At 47.9% G+C, this 24,041-nt stretch overlaps 3 protein-coding genes across 8 annotated transcripts; all 3 read right to left on the reverse strand.

The window, feature by feature from the left end:
- Positions 1 to 289: 289 nt before the first annotated feature.
- Positions 290 to 3,528, reverse strand: LOC125512176 (ultraviolet-B receptor UVR8). Its single transcript, XM_048677255.1, has 4 exons — positions 2,908 to 3,528; positions 2,069 to 2,285; positions 1,676 to 1,988; positions 290 to 1,153 (listed from the first exon to the last, which is right to left on the reverse strand). The coding sequence occupies exons 1-4, from the start codon at positions 3,225 to 3,227 to the stop codon at positions 669 to 671; spliced, it is 1,335 nt and encodes a 444-aa protein (XP_048533212.1). The 5' UTR covers positions 3,228 to 3,528; the 3' UTR covers positions 290 to 668.
- Positions 3,529 to 3,683: 155 nt separating this feature from the next.
- Positions 3,684 to 5,007, reverse strand: LOC125512178 (chlorophyll a-b binding protein 8, chloroplastic). Its single transcript, XM_048677260.1, has 3 exons — positions 4,740 to 5,007; positions 4,583 to 4,644; positions 3,684 to 4,485 (listed from the first exon to the last, which is right to left on the reverse strand). The coding sequence occupies exons 1-3, from the start codon at positions 4,866 to 4,868 to the stop codon at positions 3,867 to 3,869; spliced, it is 810 nt and encodes a 269-aa protein (XP_048533217.1). The 5' UTR covers positions 4,869 to 5,007; the 3' UTR covers positions 3,684 to 3,866.
- Positions 5,008 to 5,155: 148 nt separating this feature from the next.
- LOC125512177 (dehydrodolichyl diphosphate synthase complex subunit NUS1-like) lies at positions 5,156 to 23,746 on the reverse strand. 6 transcript variants are annotated; one of them, XR_007285236.1, is made up of 8 exons: positions 23,318 to 23,740; positions 22,558 to 22,885; positions 7,739 to 7,806; positions 7,426 to 7,606; positions 7,211 to 7,307; positions 6,936 to 7,031; positions 5,533 to 5,691; positions 5,156 to 5,296 (listed from the first exon to the last, which is right to left on the reverse strand). XR_007285236.1 is itself a non-coding variant. In XM_048677257.1 (7 exons), exons 2-7 carry the CDS (start codon positions 22,862 to 22,864, stop codon positions 5,610 to 5,612), a joined length of 831 nt encoding a protein of 276 aa, XP_048533214.1. In that variant the 5' UTR covers positions 22,865 to 22,885; positions 23,318 to 23,739; the 3' UTR covers positions 5,434 to 5,609. The 6 variants fall into 6 exon arrangements, 4 of the variants coding, with proteins under 4 accessions (XP_048533214.1, XP_048533215.1, XP_048533216.1 ...); XR_007285237.1 differs by having other exon boundaries at positions 5,160 to 5,279; XM_048677257.1 differs by lacking the exon at positions 5,156 to 5,296 and having other exon boundaries at positions 5,434 to 5,691; positions 23,318 to 23,739.
- Between the last annotated feature and the right edge of the window lie 295 nt (positions 23,747 to 24,041).

The raw sequence follows: 24,041 nt of genomic DNA on the forward strand, positions 1-24,041 counted from the left end.
TCAAATTTTGATGGACATCACTAGCTATGGCAATATGTTCAAAAATAATTACACGAACAACAACAATGTAAAAAAGATACCAAAGTTCAAAATTTATCACTATACAACACCACCTTGTAAAAATGTTTTCTTATGGTAAGAAAGTGCTTATTACACCATTCAAAACACAATTTTCTGGATATCAAAGAGTTTGCTTACTTAAAGCTTTTGAATGTAGAACAATTACATGATAAGATTTTTTTTAACAAACCAACGGTACTACTTTTACTAGTCCATTGGAGAGCCGAGATGTTAGCAATAGAACATTCACAACAGGATTTAAAAGTATGTACATGTAAACAGACAAGCTACAGAATTGCACAGGAGGAAGCCTGGGAATGCACATGAACTATCTCAACATTTTCCCTTCAAGACCAAAAAACCCGTCAAACTCCAGTATCACCACCAGAGATGATGCTAACACAAATATTTACCATGATGGACGAGCATAAATACATGGGAAACATTACATGGAAGTGAAAGGTGACAGACACAATTCTGAAAGCGTGTGAGTACTAGTTAGCATCATAAGTTCATAACTATGTTTGAAGATCGCATCCAGTTGATAGCAAAACTGTTCCAGTGACTACTGCAACAATCAATATCCTTCCCTAAAGAAGCAGCCCAGCCTATTCTTTAACCAATATGAGATTATGGTCCATCCCTGTGGCGACTTGTAAGACCTCTACTCCTTCCAAGGTATCGATGAGACAAGGCTCTGCCTCATCCATTGAACTGCCCAAACCAAGTCTGCCATTTCGGCCAGATCCCCAAGCCCAAACTTCTCCGTTCGACATGAGAACAATGGAATGAACACGGCCAGCTGCAGCTGTTATTGGGTTCTCACCAACCAGATAGTTGACTAGTGCTGGGGCATCCTCTTGACCAGGTCGTCCAAGCTGGGAGCTGCAGTTCCATCCCCATGATAGAATACCAGTTTTAACATTGTCAGTGCCTTTGGTTGATATATGGCACAGAGCAAGCGAGTGGCCAGCACTCGCTGACACAGAGAATGGGATGTAGCTTATGTCGACGGGAAGCAATTTGGCCCAGCCTGACTTCCTACCAAGTTGTCCATAAGTGTTGTCTCCACCACTCAGTACGGTGCAATTAGCTGGTTAATACGTAAATCACATGAGAGGAATATAAATATAACGGAACTGAAAACTCTGACACCCCCCAAAAGGTACAGTTTTAGATGATTGTTGTTCATTTGTCCAAAGCTGTGCACTCCTAATATAATATCTCTGTTTTGGTGCTCATGCATTAAAAAAATCTCCGTCATACTACATGCCCAAGACTTTATGCTTTCACAGCAGCCCAGCTCCTAGTTTTCTATGTTAATACAATGAACGAATCAAATAAGAATAGTCAGAAAGAATGCTGGTGCTTGAAAAACCTGATGCAAATTGGCAATATATATTTACTATTCATTTCTGAAAATATAAAGCTGCTATTTCCAAGTTTGAACTCATTATGAATACTAAAAAAAACAAATATTGCAGATGCAACAATGCCCTACGTCTTATTAAACACTACTGCCTTCAGAGAGAGAGAGAAATAAGTACAGCAGAAACATTATGCATAGCAAGTGCGCATAAGAGCTTCAATTTTGTAGGTGAAAAGAAATACTCACAGCAGAGAATCAGGGAATGATCAAGCCCACAGGAAACATCAGACACGTCAAGATGAGTCACTTCATGAACAAGAGAAGGTTCCCAGATGATGGGCATATTGTCCTCGCTCCGAATTTTGTCGACAACCATCTTTTCAACAGCCTCCAACATTGAACTTGAATAGTTATCCTCTGTTTTCCCAACGTATTCTTGTGGAGAAGGTGCTTCGGTACTTTGACCCATATCTCCTAACCTTCCATTTTCTGAAAACCCCCAACCGAACAGCCCTCCATCCTTTGTCAGTGCCATGGCATGCCCCCATCCAAATGATACCTACCATTTTCGCTTCATTAAAACATTGCCTCACTAGTAAGTAGCATCCAATTAGTTCATTTCAGGGCAAAAGTTATCACCTTAACAACATCGTAACCAGCAAGGGCCTCCACTCTAGAAGGCATTGTGGCCTCCACAATGTCTTTGCCAAGCCCAAGTTGGCCACGCTTTGATCTCCCCCATACCCATAACGAGCCATCGCACCCAATTGCTGCGGAAACAACACCTGAAGCGGATACAGCTCGAACTTGAACATTCTCCAATCCTCTCACCTGTTCTGGATTGCTCCAAGTATTCCTGTCATTTAGCAGAATGGTAAAGCATTGCACCTATACACTTGGTAAGTGTTAAATAACACCTATGAATAACACAAATAATAGGTTGAGGTTTTGAGCTACAATTTTAACTCATGCCATTGGCTAGTATTTTATTTAAGGCTAGCATGGGCAAGAAAAATATGGGTGCATCATATCAGTTTGGTTGATGTATGCTTTCCATGTTAAGGTTTGAATGCTCTGATCAGAATATACTCAATATGAAAGCTGAAAGCAGTGCAAGGTGTGCGCGTGCGGCATACATCAGCAAGTGGCCACGTTATTATATTTCAATAAAGAAGTGACCACGTTATGTGAGCCATTCTTCAGCATCTTTGTTATGCTGGTAGCACTGAACAAGCACATCACTGTTGCTCATTATCTGGGCCAGAAAGAAATGGTGCTGCATATACTGGAATAAATAATTCATCGCTTTGGCATGAACTCATACTGGCATACATAACCCCTATCATGATACTCTGCAGACTTCAGTAAAATTGCAATGGGTATAATTGATTTAGGTAAGTGACACCAACTCATTTAGTTCAATTCATATACTGATTCGCCCCGAAGGGCAGAGGAGATGGGGAGGAGGGTTAGATCACCTCGGGGCCTGGAGCCCGCGGCCGAGCTGGCCCTCTTGGTTGCGCCCCCACGCCCAGACCTCCGCGGCAGAGGATACGGCGAGGGAGTGGTAGTGTCCGGCTGCGACCGCATCGACGGACGGCGGGAGGGAGGGCACGGGCGTGGGGACGTAGACGTCCGCGGCCGGCGCAGGCTGGCCCACGGCCCCGTGGCTGTTGTCACCGAACGCGTACACTACGCCGGAGCGCAGCGGCGGAGGTGTCCCGCCCGCTGCAAGCGCGGATAGGAGGCAGCGGCGGAGGCGGGAAGCGCAGGGGCGCGCGCGGAGGAGGGGAAGCATCTGGGCAGGGCAGCCGTCGAAGGGAGGCGAAAGAAGACGGCGACGGCTGAGTCGCGGATGATCTAACCGTGGACCGGTGAAAAGCTGGCCCTATTCCAACGCGTTTCTTGGCCCGGCCCAATTTAAGAACTTCATCACTGTAAGCATAGAGCCACGGAGTTTATTTGTTTTTTCTGCGGGAAGAGCCACAGAGATTTGCATACTGTGATAAGCCTTTTCCCAAAATGCACGTGTATTTTCTTACAGCAACAATTAACTTTATTTTGTCAGAAAAATCACATATACTACTCAGTACTCGTAGTTTTTTTTGTAAAATAACCCTTTTTTTCATGAGAATTATAAAGAAGATGCAATAAGGCCGCTGTCATCATAATCCAGCCGCCCAATTGCACGTACGATATGATCAGATGAGGGCCAGGGAAAGAAAGGCGCAGAAGTTGGTTGGTGAAGATGATGAGAGATGCAATGCACTAATTTTCATAGCACGATATAAATATTACAAGCATGCACGCAGCACGCGTACAAATTTACATTTTACACCCACCCTCGCATATATACCTCTCGCACGCTCACGTTTCCCACGACGACGGGTACCATGCACAGGACGACGATGCTCGGATCGGATCGGATCGATTTCGCCTAGTGGAACTTGAGGCTGGTGAGGATGTTGTTGTTGACGGGGTCGGAGAGGTGGTCGAGGAGGTTCTGGAAGGGCCCGACGCCGGTGAAGATGGCCTGCAGGGACATGCCGAGGAAGGCGAGCATGGCGAGGCGGCCGTTCTTGATCTCCTTGAGCTTGAGCTCCTTCATCTCCTTCTCGCTCTTGGTGCCGAACCCGAGCGGGTTGAAGATGGGCCCGCCGGGGTAGGCGGGGTCGCCGGAGCCACCGAGGTACTTCTCGAGGCCCAGGAAGTACTGCTTCCCCATGGAGCCCGGGTTGTACCAGTCCTGGAGCCGCCGGTGCTCCGCGAAGCCGATGAGCGCCATCTCGAACACGAAGAGCGTGTAGGGGTCGGCCCAGTACTGGTAGGTGCCTGCCGGCGGGATCGCGCCTGCCTGGAACCACGGGATCGCCGTCTCCGGGGGCACCAGACCCACCTTGCCCAGGGCCTCCGGGGCGATCATGCCCACCACCCCCATCATCGCCGTCCGGCCGTTGAAGATCTCGCCGTAGGCCAGCCACCTGGGCTCGATGAACCCGCCGGTGCCCTCTGGGTCGGACAGCCCCAAGGGGTCGAAGCCAAAGTCACCGGGCAGCCTGCAAAGCACAAAACCCAACACCTCCTAAATCAGCTTCTCTCTACCACACTGCCAATACACATACACCAGGTGTAATATGTTGCCCCGCGACTTACGTGCCGTCGAGGTAGGTGAGGGACTGCTTGGACGCAAACCACAGCTGCCTGTTGTCATTTTGCTGAAAGAGAAGAAGAAGAAGAAAGTTAGGAACTACTCCAGCTAGCTCTCATCAGATCAAAAGAGAACATGCAGCATGGCTAGAGTCGAACTGACCTTGGCAGGGGGGCTGGAAGATGCCCTGACGACGAAGGGGGACTTCCGGGAGGAAGACGACCTGGAGATGGAAGACTGCAGAGGCCTCCCCAGCAGCTGCCTCCCAGAGAGAAGACCCTGGGCCGCCATTGTTCCTGCAAGCTCCTCCTCCTCCTGCTCCGAGAGATGAGGCAGGCGTGGTGTGTGGTACAGACTGAGATGAAAGTGTGTGCTCCAAAACTCACCCACTGCTACAAAAGGAGAGAGGAACGTGCGCCTGAGGCTGGGCGGGGGTGGGGCCAGGGCAATCTTATTCCGATGTGAGGTGGAGCCTCAGCGGATGAGGGCATCTGTGGACCCAGTAGAAGCCCGCCATGTGGCGGGTGCGCTGGGATAAGGAGGCTGCCACCTGGCCTCTCATCAGCTGAGGCTGCTTAACTGCATTCCCTTGGCTCAGATTTTTCAGCAGCTTGTGGACAGCACAGACAGTTGCAATTTTTGTGTCTGGCTAGAGAGTATGCATTCCGTGGGATACGAGATATCATGGTTGCCCATATGAGCCTATCATGTATCACCATCTGGATAAGGGGATCTTTCGGATTACTAAATCACCAAATTTCTTCAATAAATTAATACAAATATATATATATATATATATACTTTGGCGGTTAATATTGTGTGCGGTGATACGAGACCAAAGTGAATTTTCACAAGGTAAAGACAATTGGATCTTTAATTCTCCACAAAACAATCACTGTGCTGCCAGTCTGTTACATTCTGATGAAAAGATAAATATGTTGGATGAGGTTTGTACCTGTATGTTCTACAGGTAACCCATTTGATCCAAACAAAAAGGAAGCACAGTGTATCCGCCAAGACTACATATTGTAGTTAATAAACTTCAGCCCGCTCCAGAAGTACACATTTTACATAACAAAATGGGTGGCTTTCTTGTCTCCTCTCATTTACCTGATAGACAAAAGGTTATAGTTAGTTAAGGTGATAATACAATTTACTAAAAACGGACCAGATTCTGATACTTATGCATGGCACTGTTGTTTAATCAGATCTGAAGACCACTAATACAAGAAATTCCCATGAAAAACTATGACAGTGCAATGCCTCCAAAAAAAGAGATATCAGAACTTGGTATGGAGTATCTTTGCAAATTAGAGGCACAAACACTTTGGTGTGTTTGCTTTATGCCTAAGGTTGCCCTGCCAAACATTGGATGGCTAGCCAATTTATTTTTTTCAGATTTTGCTTCCCCATTTGTTGGCCAACATTGGCTAAAAATTGATCTGGAATTGGCAAAGGAGCATTGGCATGCCAAAATGTTGGTAACTGTCCAAAAATAGATTAAAAAAATCATGGGCAAACAATGTATACGGTATGCTTTGGTCACAAAATCCAAACATTACCCTTCGGGACATGTAATCAACCATTCAGACTGTGACAGGTTGATGGATTTTGTTGGAAATTGGCGGCACGGGAGGATGTCAAGATCATTTGGTCTATCTGTAGTATGTACGGAGTTATGGAGGATGAGAAATTATATGATTTTTTGGAGGAAGATTTTGTCAGATTTTATAACTCTAGTATATATAGGATTAAGCCAATGATGTGGTGATGTGAAAAATTACTGAAGAATACAAAGACAATGTTGGTGGCAGTGATAAGCTAAAATACTAGTAGAACCTGAATCATCTGAACAGACTTCATTGAGGCATGTTGCCTTCGAAGTGTGGATTTGCGGGTTGATATGTTCTGGTAGTTTTCCTTTTCTTGTCATCTTTGTTTCTGCCGATGGGTTTCTTGATACAAACTATTTGGTTTGTTTTAGTCATCGAACTTGAGTTCTGCCTGATGTAGCTTCTAGTTTCTCCTGTTTAAGCTTGATGGCTAAGCTGATGTCCACAGTTTCTAATTACACTTGTGCGTTTGTGTATTTCCAAACCCCTGGAAATGACACTAAACATTTCTATGTATATTTGTTTGACAGGGCTGGCAGAAATATAACAAAAAAAAAGGTATGGAGCACTGATCAATTTCACCAGTTCCTATTATGTAAGCATCTTATGGAACATGTACAAAATGTTACAAACTGAATCTTGCTAACATGCCTGTACACTTCAAGTACAGAAAATTTTGTGTAACCTACGGTGAAGGTAAAAACTAAAGAGCTTTGCTGCAGTACAGTCGAAATTGCCAAGCTGAAATATGGGGTTACCATAATTTTGATATTTGTGTGAGAATCGATGCAAAGCTTTCACAATAGAACCGTATTTCATTGATTTCAACGAGCCCATATGCCTGCACACACAACAAAAAATAATATTTCAGTAGTAAAATAAAATAAGTAACTTCAGTAATGTGCAATAAGCATAAACCAGTGAGCGCACATGATCCCCTCACCCTCAGGTGGAATGATTTTTGAATGTGATTTGAGCATGGAAACTAGTGAGAATTGTATAAATGGAAGAAAAATTTACATAATCTCTGTGAAACGTAATCTCCATGCAGGAAATCCTAAATGACATCTAACAGGACCGTACACAAGAAGAAGATCAGGTTCTGGCCCACCACTACCTAACGAAAAGATTGGAACAGTAAGTGTTCTTCCAGAATTGCAATGTACAAATTCCTAACTGAGAAATGAATATGGTAAAATGCAATAACTGGGAGGAGATAATTTTTCCAAACTTACCTACTTCTCTCAGTGCACAAACCATGTCAGCTTCTGTAAATGCATTGTCAAGTTTATTATGCCCATGAGTGTTGCGATTGCAGAAGTCTGAGCACAGTAAGTTTGCTGCTTTAGCAATGCCTTCCTTGCCATCAGAACCAGAAAGACACTCTATAGCCATCCCCCCATGTGCACTAAGATCCTACAGGCTCACATGAATGACATAATAGTTATAAGAGTGATAAATATACTAATCAAAGAACAGACAAAGATTACCATAGTCCATATCTTAGACAGCAAATGGGCCAACAGAATTCTGCATTAAGCAACTTACTAAATTAGTTCTTGAGTTCTCATCTCTTGGGGTTTTGATACCAGGTTTAAGCCATTCCTTCAGTACTCCTGTAGAGCATTGTCGAATGGTCAGACATATCTCTCTGCACCGTTGATTGTGCAATAGTAAGTGCGAGGAAACTGAGAAGTAACAGGAAACATGGTACTCATCTTGGCTTTTTTATGTTATACCAAAATGATCTAATATGTTTGGAGACATGTTTCCTTTCCTTTTTAGTTGGATGTTAAAAAGGTTCCAGGTTTAGTTATTTTCTCCTTTCAGTATCTGATGCACAACTCAAATTGTCCAAAGTAGTTTCATGCACAACAACAACAACAAAGCTGTTATGGCGCTGCTAGAAGGAGAGCGCGAGAGGGCCCGCTGGGGGCCTTTTGCCCACGGCCGGGCAAGATGGAAGGGATTTCCTTCTTAATTCTTGCTTGATTAGATTGATACATCTCCTCCTCTTATATAGAGAGGTTTACTTGACTCCCCAGCAAAGCTTACTTGACCCCTAAGCAAGTGACCCTTATCTCTAATTAACCCTAAGACTAACGGGCTATACCGCCAGCCCAGGCCCATTAGGCCCATTACGGACTCTAACACTACACCCCATCTGGGGAGTCAAAAGGGCCCCCGGCCGGCCCTCTTGCGCCCTCCTTCTAGCAGCCACATAACAATCTAGTGTTAGAGTACATAATGGGCCTAATGGGCCTGGGCTGGCAGTCGTTAGTCTTAGGGTTAATTAGAGATAAGGGTCGCTTGCTTAGGGGTCATGTAAGCCTTGCTTGGGAGTCAAGTAAACCTCTCTATATAAAGAGAGGAGATGTATCAATCTAATCAAGCAAGAATTAAGAAGGAAATCCCTTCCCTCTTGCCCGGCCGTGAGCAAAAGGCCCCCGGCCGGCCCTCTCGCGCCCTCCTTCTAGCAGCGCCATAACAATTTGGTATCAGCTAGCTTCGGTTCGATCATGTCTTCACCGCTGCCGAACCCGTCTCTTCTGCTGCCGGTGCCGGGATCCTCCATCGCACCCGCCCCCGCCGTCCTCACTCCGGAGGAGGTGTCCGGGACGCTGCGGGACCTAACCCAGGCGGTTCAGGAGATCCGCCTGTTCTTGGCCGGGTCCTACGGGCTGCGCCGCCCATCGCCGCCACCGCGCTCGCTGGGCCGCTGCAGCCTGCAGCTGCCATCCACCGCCACCACTGCCCCGCCCTGGTTGTAGTGGCAGTCGCCGCTCCTGGCGGCCTCAGCCGCGCCCGGCGCTTCGCCACAGCAGCCGCCGCTACTGCCCCAGGGCGTCCCGCCGCGCTCGCCGGGCCGCTGCAGCTGCCATCCACCGCCACCACCGCCCCGCCCTGGCTGCAGTGGCAGCCGCCGCTCCTGGCGGCCTCCGCTGCGCCCGGCGCTCTGCTACAGCAGCCATCGCCGGTCAGCTCCAGCCTCACATCGACCGCGCCGGCGGGAGTCCTGATCCACCAGATCAAGTTCCCGCCGTTGCCATCACCGCTTTCCCAGGATGTCCCCATCCGACAGATCAAGTTTCCGCCGTCGCCGTCACCGCTTCCGGCTTGGATCACTACCCGCCACGTGTCGGCGGCGGTGAGGCTGCAGGCTGCTGCGCGTCGGCGTGTGCGGGAGATGCGTGGTCTGCAGCTGCCGCTCCTCCAAATTGCCCTTCGCTGCGCAAAGGACCTTGATCTCGTCCGCAGCGTCGGGGATCTTGGGCATGCGGTTTCCCCCACAAGCGGCGGGCATGTTGTTTTTCCCGCGGGCAGCGACCTCAAAGTCTGCGACATCGGCGGTTGGGGGGGGGGCGCACCCCTCCTCGTCATTCTCCATCGCAAGCCCTCCACTCTTCCCTGTGCGATGCAGACCAACAGCCGTCCGGCGGGGAGAAGACAGTGTGTCACCGACAGGAGCACACCACGTAGCACCACTGCATTCCGTCGCCGGCTGCCACGACGGCGCCTCTGCTGGTCGCTCTTGCGACCACTTCCAGGTGGCCATACACATGCACTCCTTTTGTTCAGGTGGTGTCCATGGGATCTAGGTGGCTGTACACGTGCATGTCCATGTGCGGATGGTGTCCACTTTTTGTTAAGGGGTCCAAAATAAAGCGTCCCAATCCATTTCAGGTTGAGAGTAATAAAACAAGCCAAGATGAGTAATAAAACAAGCCAAGATGTAAAAGGCTTGTTTTTAGGCTGCAGCTTGAGGACAAACTGCATGTCCAGGTAGGGTGTAGTGTTAGAGTACGTAATGGGCCTAATGGGCCTGAGCTAGCAGTATAGCCCGTTAGTCTTAGGGTTAATTAGAGATAAGGGTCGCTTGCTTAGGGGTCAAGTAAGCTTTGCTGGGGAGTCAAGTAACCCTCTCTATATAAAGAGAGGAGATGTATCAATCTAATCAAGCAAGAATTAAGAAGGAAATCCCTTCCCTCTTGCCCGGCCGTGGGCCCGGCCCTCTCGCGCCCTCCTTCTAGCAGCGCCATAACAAAAGCCTTCCAATTTCAAACAAGTTGGGGTAGGTTAGAGTTGAAACCCATAAGATCTCGAAACTGAGTCATGGTTCTGGCACGTGGATGGCTAATTTTCACGTAGCCCTGTCCATAACTAATTCTTTGGTAATATTTCAGCCCTTCAAGTCTCTCTTAACGGACTCCTTCATGTCAAGTTTGGTCTACCCCGACCTCTCTTGACATTATTAGCATGCTTTATCCTTCCGCTATGTGGCGGTGCTTCTGGAGGTCTACGTGGTATATACCCAAACCATCTCAAACGATGTTGGATAAGTTTCTCTTCGATTGGTGCTACCCCAACTCTATGACGTATATCAACATTCTGAATCCGATCCTTTCTTGTGTGGCCAAACATCCATCTCAGCATGCACATCTCTGCTACACCGAACTGTTGGTCATGCCGCCTTTTAGTTGGCCCACAGTTTGCGCCGTACAACACCACGGGTCGAATCGCCGTCCTATAGAACCTGCCTTTTAGTTTTTGTAGCACTCTCTTGTCACATAGGACACCTGAAGTTTGGCGTCATTTCATCCATCCAAGTTTGATTCGATGGCTCACATCTTCATCAATATCACCATCCTTCTTTAACATAGACCCCGATAATGGAAAGGTGTCCTTATAACGTACCATGTGCCCATCAAGGCTAACCTCCTCCTCCTCGTGCCTAGTGGTACTGAAACTGCACCTCATGTACTCAGTTTTAGTTCTACTAAGCCTAATATTCAGTTCCAAAGCCTGTGATGCGGAGCATCCCAAGGTCATCCCCATGGACCTACCTACGTCCCCTACGACGCCACTTGGGCCAATGACAAGAGCCCGAGCGAAGGCTATCGAAGATAAGGTGAACTCTCTCCTCTCCGAACTTACACTTTCTATGCATGAGACATGGCTACTACCTAAGTCCGAGTTGTTGTGCATGATTAGGTACCAAAAGGACCCTTCCGGAGATGCACATGAAGATGTACAAGTCCCCAAGTTCACAGATGAAGAGGAACGCCGAGAGAAGAAGAAGGCAGCTCCAGAACCCGGACATCCGGCCCCAAGCCCGGACATCCGGCCGCTGAAGACTTCGACCACAACAGCCTACCAGCCGCCGCGCATCTACAGGCCCCAGACATCCGGCCCCAGCCTGGACATCCGGCTCGGCCCGGAAATCCGGCCTCGAGCCCGGATATCCGGACACCACCTTCCCGAGAGCGACATGGCCAGCTTCACCAGCCCGGACATCCGGCCTCCACAGCCCGGACATCCGGCCCTCCGCGAACGCCCAGCCATCCGGCCCCGCGTGAAAGCCCGGACATCCGGCCCGACGCCCGGACGTCCGGCCTCCCTGTCTGCGCATAGTGAAGGGCCAAGGCCCATGTACCCCTTCTACCCCCCTAGACTATATATACTCCACCTCGTCCAACTTTCTAGGGTTAGCAAAGGATTAGCTCATATTTCGTGTGAGAGCTTTGCTCATCCACTTGGTTACCTTCTCCTCGGAGATTCGAGCCTCCACCGGAGAAGATCCCCCAAGCGGATTCAAGACCCCTTTTTAAGAAAGAACTCAAGACCTCCTTTGGAGAAGAACCGGCTACCGTGTACCGTCCGTTGTTGACTTTGGATCTTGTATCTCCTATCGTGTTTCGAGGATCTAGCACTTGTGTAATCATTCTTGTTGGTTTGAGTGTCTTTCTTGTGTTTTCCCCGTGTTTACCCTCGTTTCCCTCCTCATGTTCCTCGTGTTCATCGCGGGATCCGCTCCTTTCGTGAAAGATCGGCCGATTAGGGTTCCTACCCTACATCATCTTGGTATCAAGAGCCACGTTGATCACGATTTCAGAGCCTCCCCGTTGTGTTGCTAGCCTAGTTTTGTTGATTTTGTCCCTAATTCAAAAATTCCCCCACAAAAATAGCCCCAATTTTTTTTTGTGATTTGCTGGTGTGATGAAGTTTTGTTGAATTTGATCCACGGATTTCGTGTGTTGCAGGTAGATCTAGCTTTCCATCCACTTTTCCCCTGATTTCTGAATTTATTCAGAAGTAATTCGTCGAGATCGTGCACCCTTTTCTTATTTATCCGAAAAATACTAAAAAATATTATAAAGTGCAGCCGGATAGATCCAATCTATTCTTGAAATAGACAACTCGCACACACTCCCTTTCCAAAAATCCATAAATTTCTCTAAATTTTGCCTGTATTTGACCTCTCCTCGCGTCGATCTTCGAATCCATCCACAGATCCAGAGCCCGGACATCCGGCCCGACAAGCCCGGACATCTGGCACCCCGGACATCCGGCCCCTGACAGCACCACTTCCTTTCCACCGCCCGTTTTCCGTCCATTTTTCGCCAAATTTTGTTCCGGTGCCCACATATACTTCCGCATACCTCCACCACTTCTGCATAGCACCACCATATACCACATACATAACCACCGCTTACCAACTCCAACTCCGACAATTTTGGTCCAATTTTGCTTTGAGAATTTGAGTTGCGGTACCGTGTCCTACTTGTGTTTCGGCTATTTAGGTACGGTTCGACATCAACATCACCGCCGCACATCTTCGCCACGGACGCGTCATCAACAACGACCACCTCGTCTACATCTTGGTATTCGTGCCACCATTTTGACACCATACCGTCCACAAGAAACGGTAACCTCATCTTGGTATTGGACATATCACTCTTGCCATTACATTGATAGCCATCATAGCCTTACTCCTTTGCGTTGCTTACCCATCGAGACTAGCCATTGAGTATTGCCGGCAATGAGACTTGTGCACATTAGTGATCATACTTCCCATAGCATACATACATCATTGTTGCATATCTTGGTATCATCTCTTGTGTCACAAGGTTGTCATCGCATACACAATTGCTATCTTGGTTCGTCAAGCATTGCATGAGAAAAGAGCTCAAACATCAAAGAGCCAAACAAGCTTTTAAGCAAAAGGGAAAGATAAGCAAAGAGCTTTTAAGCAAGAACCATAGCATCATACAACATTAAGATTGTCATATTCGATCATCTTGGATCATCGCATAGAAACACCTTGCATAGAGCATACTTGGGATAGAAGTCGTTGCATTTTTGCTTAGTAGGTTGTGCACAAGTCTTTGTATACGCCTATTGTGCAATCGTGCTAGCGTCTCTCTAATGTTGTGCAACGAGAGCATTTTTGTGTACTCCACATTTTGGCTCACCCTTGGTTGCACGACCCCACTTATCTCTTTGCGTGTGTGTTTCCGTGTACCTTATATTGCTTGGTCTACTTGTTGCATTGCAATCTTGCGAATCTTTTCCAACATTATTGAAGCTCACTTACAATTGTATCAAATTTTGTGCCACCATCCTAACCAAGCTCCACCATAAGCTTTTACTTGTGTAGGTGTGAGAAACCGACAAGAATTGGTATCAATTGTGCTATTTCCTTGTTCACATTGGAGTGATCATTGATCCACTTTCAACTTCGGTCAAGGTACATTTGGTATTCGTTCTTCTCTTTCTACCACTCACTTTCTTCTCTTGGAATGATGGATAGGCCAAGTACTTCTACCAACCCACTCTTCATTGAGCACGACGACATGAACTCCTACGTCACCAAGAGTCACCTCTTTGATGCACAACGTGCTTTGCATCAAGAGCAACAAGCAATGAGTGAACGCATCGACAACCTCGCCGCCGACTTGCGACTCTCCGAGCAACGTACAAGGGACTACTTCGACCACAAGCTCGACGATCACAAGCAAGAGAATGACGCAAGAATGGACGAGATTCACGCTTTGTTGCTCAACCGCTCTTCTTCCACTTCGTCCTCTACAAGGAGCCGTTCAAGTCGACACTCCGACTTCACCCTCTCCGGCTCAAGTACACCGACATCGAACACTCTACGCCGTGCCGCGCGCAACGATCGTCAAGCAAGCCTCAATCCTCTACGCGACACCAACTCTCAAGAGCGCCGACAACGTCAAACCCAAGAGGCTTTTGCGCTAGCACGAGAAAGACAACGACAACACCAACATGAAGAGGAAGAGCGCACACGTCTACACCAAGATGCACAAGATGCCAAGGCACAACGCCAAGAACAACAACTCCGTGAAGCTCAAGCACTTGAGGCACAACAAGCCCCTCCAAGATTCAAGTTGAGCCGTAGCCAACCGAGGCCGACAAGCTCGTGAACATGAAGAAGCACTTCGCGAAGAAATTCAAGAACGAAGATTTCAAGCTCGCGTGCATCGTCAAGTTCCTCAAGTTCCTCCTCGAGCTCGACAAGCTCCTCCACAAGCTCGCCAAGAACATCACGTTCATCAAGAGCATGACGACAATGGAAATCCTCCACGACAAGAGCAACATGAGGTTGACAACCCTCCTCACCAAGAGCGACACGAGCTTGACAATCATCAACAACATGGGCGTCATCATCCCCGACCCCAACACAATGAAGAGCAATGCTACGGCAAGCTCAAGTTCACCATTCCCAAGTTCAACGGAAGCAACGATCACGAAGAGTATCTTTCATGGGCATTGAAGGTCGACAAAATTTTCCGTTTGCACAACTATGACGAAGGGAAGAAGATCGCAATGGCATCCCTTGAGTTTCAAGACTATGTCCACATTTGGTGGGAACAAGTTATCGACCGCCGAGAGGCAAGAGGTGAACCACCCATCACTACTTGGGCACAAATGAAGGATGTCATGAGAGCACGCTTCGTGCCTACCTACTACAACCGCGACCTCTTCAAGAAACTCCAACTACTCAAGCAAGGAACCAAGAGCATTGAAGAATACTACAAGGAGATGGAGATTGCCATGATACGAGCCAATGTCACGAAAGATGATGAGCAAACAATGGCACGTTTCTTGAATGGACTCAACCATCCTATCAAGAAGATCGCCGACTTCCAACCATACTCGAACCTCATCAAGCTAGTGCATCAAGCTACAAAAGCGGAACGTCAAGTGCAAGACGATTTCAAGTATGCCAAGTTCTCATCCAAGTCCTACGGCTTCTCCAACACCCAAGCTTCAACGACTCCAACACCGTCTACCAAGCCTTCTACTAGCAACATCGACAAGTCGAGTTCCAAGAAAGCTTCGTCAACTTCAAGTCATCCTCCTACTACAAGCAACTTCCCGAGAGCTTCATCATCATCAACCCCCACCGATGAGACCGTCAAGACAAGTTCCTTCAAATGCTTCACATGCGGAGGCCGAGGCCACAAGTCCTATGAGTGCACCAACAAGCGGACCATGATCCTCAACGACGACGGCACCTACGACTCGATGAGTGAAGGCGAAATGGATGCTCTTGAGCAAGTCGCCATGCACCGGCAAGTGAACGATGAAGAGGAACAAGTCTTTTGCGATGAAGATTCAAGTCCCGCTCTTGTTGTCTCCAAGGTCTTGACTCTCCAACATCACCAAGAAGAAGACCAAAGATGCCATATCTTTCACACCAAGGCCGGCATCAATGGACACTCCGTCAAGGTCATCATCGATGGAGGGAGTTGTCATAACCTCGCAAGTGAAGAACTTTGCTCCAAGCTCCAATTGCCCAAGACGAAGCACCCCCATCCATACAAAGTGCAATGGCTTAACGACTCCGACACTATCCAAGTCGAGCATCGAGTACAAGTCTCCTTCAAAATTGGCGCCTACGAAGACACCTTAGAGTGCGACATCGTTCCAATGACCGTTTGCCACCTTCTCCTTGGACGCCCATGGCAATTTGATAGAGGAGTCATCCACAACGGCCGAACGAACCACTACATCTTCAAGATGAAGGGCAAGGAGTACGTACTTCCTCCCATGTCTCCAAGCCAAGTTGTCGCCGACAAGCAAGCCACCCATCATGGAGATAATAGTGACAGAGCGAGCCACCAAAAAGAGAGAGAGCGCCACAAGCCCAAATCGAGCGCCTCCACGATGAGTGAAAAGAAGAACTTAGTCCTATTTGCCACCAAAAGTGAGATAAGAGGAGTGTGTGAGAACCCATCTAGTGTCCTACACTACGTCCTTTTGTGCAAGGACAATGCACCACAAGCTAACACCTCTCACACTCTTCCTCTAGTGTTGTCTTCTCTTTTGCAGACAGAGCACCATGATAAATCTGAAGAGCCTCTTCATAAGCCATTACCTTCTCATCATAAGCACGATCAGCAGTCTCATCAGCAAGCTTAGCCGCATCCTTGGCGGCCTGATTAGCATCCGGAGCAAGAACTAGTGGAGTCGGCGGAGTAAGGGCCACCGGAGGAACTGGACGTGGCAGACAACAGACCTCGCCAGAAAGAACACCCCAGAGACGGATGCCACGCATGTGAATGCGCATAAAGCCAGTGAACTCGGTGTAGTTAGTACCATCGAAAATCACCGGACAGCGAGGGACAGCAACATAGCCCGATGCAGCAGACATATCTTTTTTTTAGCAGAGATCCAAAATCAGCAGAATCCGACGAGAGCAGCAGAGGCGAGACCACTAGCTTCCAATCGGCAACAGGACGGGATCGGGGGAGCAGCAGGCAGTCGATCCAGACCAAGGGACGGCTGGGAGCTGGAGGCAGCGGCGGGATCCAGCAGGGGCCTATGCGAGTCGGGACAAGGGCGAGCTCGAGCGGGAGCGTCCTTCTCGATCGGGGAGGGGCTGCGAGCGATCCTTATAGGATCGAGAACGGGAGAGGAGGCCCGATCCGATCCAGGACGGGATCCGAGCGGGACAAGGAGATCGAGGCTGCGGCCTCTATCGGGAGGAGAGGCGGATCAATCGCACGAGTTGCAGCGTGCAAAAAAGTTGACCTAGCTCTAATACCATGTTAGGAATATGCAACTTGTATTCCCATGAGGCCATAGGCCGATATATATACATGTACAGATGTGAAACATATGCAGGAAACCCCTTATACAACGGGATAAATACAAAGGGGTACATGACTTATAATATAACTCTAACAAACGCAAGAGAAGCGCCCCATAACTTACTTTAGTGAGAAACTCTCCGGCGCGCAACTCAATCACCCCATCTATGACAAAGAGCTATATGCTTTAGTCCGCGTTTTGCATGAATGGGAACACTATCTTCACCCTCATGAATTTATCATTCATACCGATCATGAAACGCTCAAATATCTTAAGGGCCAAACCAAGTTGAACAAGCGTCATGCTAAATGGAGTGAATTTATTGAGTCTTTTTCTTATGTCATCAAGTACATTAAAGGTAAGGAAAACATTGTGGCGGATGCCCTTTCCCGCATATGCATGCTTGTTACTCAACTTGAATTGGATGTCATTGGCTTTGAGCATATAAAAGACTTGTATGAGCATGATCCTACTTTTCCTACTCCTTATGCCAAGTGTTTGACGCACACCTCTTGGGAACGCTATTACATCAAAGATGGATATCTTATGAGAGCTAACAAGCTTTGCATCCCCGAGTCTTCTCTTCGTTTGTTGCTTTTGCGGGAATCTCATGGAAGAGGCTTAATGGGACATTTTGGACGAGACAAGATGTTTGCGACGCTCTCAAAGAACTACTATTGGCCCAAGATGTTTCGTGACGTCAACCGCTTCACCAACCGATGCTCTACATGCCGCAAAGCTAAGTCTAAAGCTCAATCCCATGGCCTTTACATGCCTCTACCAATTCCATACCAACCATGGGAAGATATTAGCATGGATTTTGTACTTGGATTACCTAGGGCTCGCAATGGAAAGGATTCGGTATTTGTCGTTGTGGACCGTTTCTCAAAGATGGCACATTTCATTCCTTGCAACAAGATAGATGATGCTTCACATATTGCAAACCTCTTTTGTAGGGAAATATTGCGTCTACACGGAGTGCCAAAGACGATCGTCTCGGACCACGACGTCAAGTTCCTAAGCTACTTTTGGAAGACCCTATGCGCCAAGCTCGGAATCAAGCTACTCTTCTCCACGGCTTACCATCCGCAAACCGACGGCCAAACGGATGTGACAAACCGCACACTCTCCGCTCTACTTCGAGTACTCATCAAGAAGAACATCAAGGAGTGGGAGGAGTGCCTACCTATCGCCGAGTTCGCCTACAACCGCGCAAGACACTCAACAACCGGCAAGTCCCCCTTCGAGGTCGTCTACGGATTCAACCCTTTGTCCCCATTGGACATTCTCCCTCTACCACTCCAAGAGCGCATCAATTTGGACGCAAGTGCACGTGTGACTCATCTCAAGAAGGTGCATGAAGATACAAGACATACTATCGAGCGCCAAGTACAACGACTTGCGACCAAGCTCAACATCAACAAGCACCCCATGATCTTCAACATTGGTGATCTCTTGTGGCTACACCTTCGCAAGGACCGCTTTCCCCAAGAACGCAAGTCCAAACTTCGACCACGAGTGGACGGACCCTTCAAGGTGCTTGCACGCTACAACGACAATGCTTACAAGATCGACCTCCCCCGCGACAAGTACAACATGAGCGATATCTTCAATGTCAAGGACCTCTCGCCCTTCCATGGTGATGAAGAATTTGATCCGAGGACGGATCTTCCCCAAGAGAGGGGAGATGATGTGGAGCATCCCAAGGTCATCCCCATGGACCTACCTACATCCCCTACGACACCACTTGGGCCAATGACAAGAGCCCGAGCGAAGGCTATCGAAGATAAGGTGAACTCTCTCCTCTCCGAACTTCCACTTTCTATGCATGAGACATGGCTACTACCTAAGTCCGAGTTGTTGTGCATGATTACGTACCAAGAGGACCCTCCCGAAGATGCACATGAAGATGTACAAGTCCCCAAATTCACGGATGAAAAGGAACGCCGAGAGAAGAAGGCAGCTCCAGGACCCGGACATCCGGCCCCAAGCCCGGACATCCGGCCGCTGGAGACTTCGACCACAACAGCCTACCAGCCGCCGCGCATCTACAGGCCCCGGACATCTGGCCCAGCCCGGAAATCCGGCCTCGAGCCCGGATATCCGGACACCACCTTCCCGAGAGCGACATGGCCAGCTTCACCAGCCCGGACATCCGGCCTCCACAGCCCGGACATCCGGCCCTCCACGAACGCCCGGACATCCGGCCTCGCCAGCCCGGACATCCGGCCCCGCGTGAAAGCCCGGACATCCGGCCCGACGCCCGGACGTCCGGCCTCCCTGTCTGCGCACAGTAAAGGGCCGAGACCCGTGTACCCCTTCTACCCCCTAGACTATATATACTCCACCTCGTCCAACTTTCTAGGGTTAGCAAAGGATTAGCTCATATTTCGTGTGAGAGCTTTGCTCATCCACTTGGTTACCTTCTCCTCGGATATTTCGAGCCTCCACCGAAGAAGATCCCCCAAGCGGATTCAATACCCCTTTTTAGGGAAGAACTCAAGACCTCCTTTGGAGAAGAACCGGCTACCGTGTACCGTCCGTTGTTGACTTTGGATCTTGTATCTCCTATCGAGTTTCGAGGATCTAGCACTTGTGTAATCATTCTTGTTGGTTTGAGTGTCTCTCTTGTGTTTTCCCCGTGTTTACCCTCGTTTCCCTCCTCCTGTTCCTCGTGTTCATCGCGGGATCCGCTCCTTTCGTGAAAGATCGGCAGATTAGGGTTCCTACCCTACATCAGCTTGTCTCCAACTTTCTATTAATCCTCGTCCCACTATCAGCGACTAGCACCACCTCATCCACAAAGAGCATACACCATGGGATATCTCCTTATATATCCCTTGTGACCTCAGCAAAGCAAAAAAGATACGGGCTCAAAGCTGACCCTTGGTGCAGTCATGTTCTGATTGGAAAGTCATCAGTGTCTCCATCACTTATTCGAACACTTGTCACAACATTATCGTACATGTCCTTGACGAGGAATGTAATTTGTGTTTCTTCAAGGCCCACCACATGGCATTCTGCGGTATCTTATCACAAGCCTTCTCCAAGTCAATGAACACCATATGAGGTCCTTCTTTTGCTACCTCTATCTCTCCATAAATTGTCGTACCAAGAAAATAACTTCCATGGTCGACCTCCCAGGCATGAAACCAAACTGATTTTTTGTCACGCTTGTTATTCTTCTTAAATGGTGCTCAATGACACTCTCCCCCATAGCTTCATTGTATGGCTCATTAGCTTAATTCCACAATAATTAGTACAACTTTGAACTTTTCTCTTATTCTTGAAGATTGGTACTAATGTACTCTTCACCATTCTTCGGGCATCTTGTTTGTTCGAAAATGAGGTTGAAAGGCTTAGTTAGCCATATTGTCACTATGTCTCCAAGGCATCTCCGCACCTCAACTGGGATACAATTAGGACCCGCCGCCTCACCTTACTTCATCCTTTTTAAAGCCTCGCTGACCTCAAACTCTTGGATTCGTTGCACAAAATGTCTATTGGTATGATCAAAGGAGTTGTCCGGCTCAATGACAGAGTTCTTATTCTCTCCATTGAACAATTTGTTAAAAGTACTCTCTTCATTTATTCTTGATCTCCTCGTCCTTCACCAGGAGTCGATTTGCTCCATCCTTGATGCATTTGACTTGGTTGACATCTCTCATCTTCCTACCTCGGATCTTGGCCATCTTATAGATTTCCCTTTCGCCTTCCCTCATGTTTAAACGCTGGTAGAGGTCCTTATACGCTTCACCCCTTGCTTCGCTCACAGCTTACTTTGCAGTCTTCTTTGCCACCATATACTTCTCTATGTTGTCCGGACTCCTATCCAAGTATAGGCGTCTGAAATAGTCTTTCTTCTCCTTAATAGCCTTCTGGAAATCATTGTTCCACCATCAAGTGTCTTTAGCTTCGCTTTGACTTCACATATTGTTTGCATCATCTCCTTTCTCCCAAGAGCCCTCCTTAATAAACTTCTCCTTGAAAGCCTGAGTTGCCTCCCTCTTGAGCTTCCATCACTTTGTTCCAGCGATTTTGGAGCGCTTACCTTGCTGGACACATACCCGGAAGAGGAAGTCCGCTACGAGAAGTTTATGTTGAGGGACGACACTCTCTCCATGTATCACCTTACAATCTAGGCAAGCACGTTTGTCTTCTCTGCTCGAGAGGACAGAATCAATATTGCTAGTGTTAACCACTACTAAAAGTCAGTAGATGGGATTCCCTCTTTTTAAAGAGGGTCTTGCTACGATCATGACGTAAGCTAAAACAAAGTTTAAGACATCCTCTCCTTGATTCCTGCTGCCATAACCAAAGCCCCCGTGCACCCCTTCAAAAGCTGTGTTAGATGTACCCACATGGCCATTGAGGTCTCCTCGTATGAAGAGCTTCTCGCCAATAGGCCCACTCCTAACCATGTCCTCCAGTCCTTCCCAAAACTCCCTCTTGGTGCTCTCATTGTCTTCTGGGGCATACGCGCTGATAACATTGAGAACTAAGTCCCCAACGACCAGCTTGACCAAGATAACCTAGTCCCCTTGCCTCTTGACGTCCACCACTCCAGACTTGAGGCTCTTGTTGATCAAGATGCCTACTCCATACTTGTTTGTAGTTGTCCCCGTGTACCACAACTTGAAGCCGATATCCTCCACCTCCTTCGCCTTATGTCCCTTCCATTCGGTTTCTTGGACACAAAGGATATCAATGCCTCTCCCCACCGTTGTATCAACAAACTCCTGTAACTTACCGGTCAGAGACCCTATGTTCCAGCGACCTAAGCGGATCCTACTTGGCTCGGCTAGCTTTCTTACCCTTCGCACTCGTTGAATCAAATGCGAAGACCCTTGCTCATTTTACACTACACCCGAGCATCGATGTAGAGCGCCACTAGGGATGTAACGACCTGATCCTTGCTCACTTATCACCGTATCCAGATCAAGGTACGGCGCGCCACCAAGGGAGTGACCGTCTGGCCCTTACCCATTTAACACCACACCCGGGTCCCGATATGGCACGTCGCTAAGACGGTTATGCCCCAAAGATGTACTTTTGGGTTTCATCTCCATCAGAATGGTTGAGTTTTTATGTTGGCTCGCCAAGCCTATCACAACACTCTTCCTTTACCTGGGCAACATAGGCGAAGTTTCAAAGTAGTTTCATGCAAAATACATAAAATTTGAAGGCTGTTTTTCCCACGGCGCGGATTTATGGAAGATGACTTGAAGGGAAAACTGTTAAAATAAAGCAGGACGCACAGTTATTAATACCGCATATTGTTAGTAAACTTGTTTTTTCTTGTTCTTTTCTCACCGTCAAAGCCTCAAAGGCAAGCACTCTGCCACATTATATTGAGAAAGAAAGAGTTCTATGCTCAGGTAAGGATAGGCCAAGAAGACTTGAAAAGAATAAGATCATATGTACTCAAACAAGTAAGCATGTAAAGCAAATGTTCATAAGCACACCTTCAATGTCATAGAGAACTACATACTTAACGCCAATAGTTGATAACCACCGTAAAAGTTGCTTGATCTTCAAAACATTATTTGCTTCTCTGCTATCTACTACAACGCCCACGTAATTAAGTCTTTCAAAATGAAGATCTCGGTACTTGGGCAGCAGCCCAGACGAAATAAGATAACATTCTAGATTATCACTCAGATGCGACCACAAATCAAAGAGGCTGACCAACAGGTGGACGAGGTGCCATAGCAGGCCCAAGATGAGCTCTACAATCGTGGATGGCCAAGATATCTGCATTTGGCCAACCATAAAAGTACCATACACACTTCCCTGAAAATTCAACACGAAATTACTGACATCAGTAGTTGCCTCCTGTAACTTTACCAGATGAAGGTTACGAAATAGCATGATATTAACATACATTAACATATCCGATGCATTCAATGCTAGAAAAAAAACACATGGCTGATGCACTCAGTTTGACAATGGACCTGCCATGTTCCAGAGAGAGCCAAGACTCCTTAACGGGAGCCACGAAAATTATGACGCCTAAGAATGCCTAAGAATGGCACGGCAGCACAGCTACGATTAGACAAGTAAACAAGTTTTAAAGCTTACTATCATCCCCGTGCCCTTAAATGGTGCCGCAATGCAATGGCGTGATGTGACAGGGGCAGATCTAGAGTGTGCGCCTGCACGCCCCAGAATTTGTGGAGGCCAGTGGGGTTTAAACTGAATCACTGGATGAGAAAAGGCTCATACCTCAACCAATATCCAAGATCACGGACCGGGTGAGAACAGCGGGAATCGATGTACGAGGCTTGGGTGGTCAGGTACTCAGGGGTGCCCTAGATTGGGGCATCAGTCCCGGAAGGAGAGATTGGGAACTACAGTGCTCACAGCGAAGAAAAGAAGTAGGGTCCGTCACCAGATCAATCCGAGCCCGGGGCCGGGCAAACCTCCACCCCCAAGCCAGTCCTGTAGAGCGAATGAGAAGGAGAACTGAGAGAGACGGTGCCGTCAGAGCCTAGTTGCCGGCGGCGGCGCGAGGAGAGGTGGGAGGAAGAAAGAAAGAGGGAAAGTCACTTCAATTTCGCCTGCCTGAGTTCAGAGTTCAGACTCCCAGCTCGTTGATAGCTTGACAAAGCTCGATAATAACTACTGTACACAGTAGTCTATTAAAGAAGGAAAATGTTTGCCTTCAGCCGGCCGATCCCGTGGGAGCATCCTTCGTCTACTTCTTGTGACACATGTCTTGTGTGGGAGTATGGGTCCATCTAGTTCTTTTTTCTAATGGTTATGCGTTACGCGTGTGTGAGAAATCAAAATGTTTTCTGCAACGTCTATGTTGCAAGAATTTCTTTCGCAACGACTTTCATGTTGCAAAAAAGTGAAAAAATGCAACATCACCAGCGAAAGTTGCCCGTGTCCGACCATGCCGCCGCATGCCGATGAATTTCTGCTGCAACGACACAGTTGCAAAATG

Source organism: Triticum urartu, chromosome 6, assembly GCF_003073215.2.
Source record: "Triticum urartu cultivar G1812 chromosome 6, Tu2.1, whole genome shotgun sequence".
Taxonomy (NCBI): Eukaryota; Viridiplantae; Streptophyta; class Magnoliopsida; order Poales; family Poaceae; genus Triticum; species Triticum urartu.

Excerpts from the sequence above, each read along its gene's own strand:
- LOC125512176 (XM_048677255.1), bottom strand. The coding sequence starts at position 3,227 with ATGCTTCCCCTCCTCCGCGCGCGCCCCTGCGCTTCCCGCCTCCGCCGC. Across the intron at positions 1,989-2,068 it reads CTGGTTACGATGTTGTTAAG|GTATCATTTGGATGGGGGCA; the intron begins GTGATAACTTTT and ends CGAAAATGGTAG. Across the intron at positions 1,154-1,675 it reads TCATTCCCTGATTCTCTGCT|CTAATTGCACCGTACTGAGT; the intron begins GTGAGTATTTCT and ends CGTATTAACCAG.
- LOC125512178 (XM_048677260.1), bottom strand. The coding sequence starts at position 4,868 with ATGGCGGCCCAGGGTCTTCTCTCTGGGAGGCAGCTGCTGGGGAGGCCT. Across the intron at positions 4,645-4,739 it reads CTTCCAGCCCCCCTGCCAAG|CAAAATGACAACAGGCAGCT; the intron begins GTCAGTTCGACT and ends CTTCTCTTTCAG. Across the intron at positions 4,486-4,582 it reads CTCACCTACCTCGACGGCAC|GCTGCCCGGTGACTTTGGCT; the intron begins GTAAGTCGCGGG and ends TGTGCTTTGCAG.
- LOC125512177 (XM_048677256.1), bottom strand. The coding sequence starts at position 22,864 with ATGGTTGGCCAAATGCAGATATCTTGGCCATCCACGATTGTAGAGCTC. Across the intron at positions 7,807-22,557 it reads AGTTCTCTATGACATTGAAG|GAGTACTGAAGGAATGGCTT; the intron begins GTGTGCTTATGA and ends AATGCTCTACAG. Across the intron at positions 7,308-7,425 it reads TTGTGCACTGAGAGAAGTAG|GTAGTGGTGGGCCAGAACCT; the intron begins GTAAGTTTGGAA and ends TCTTTTCGTTAG.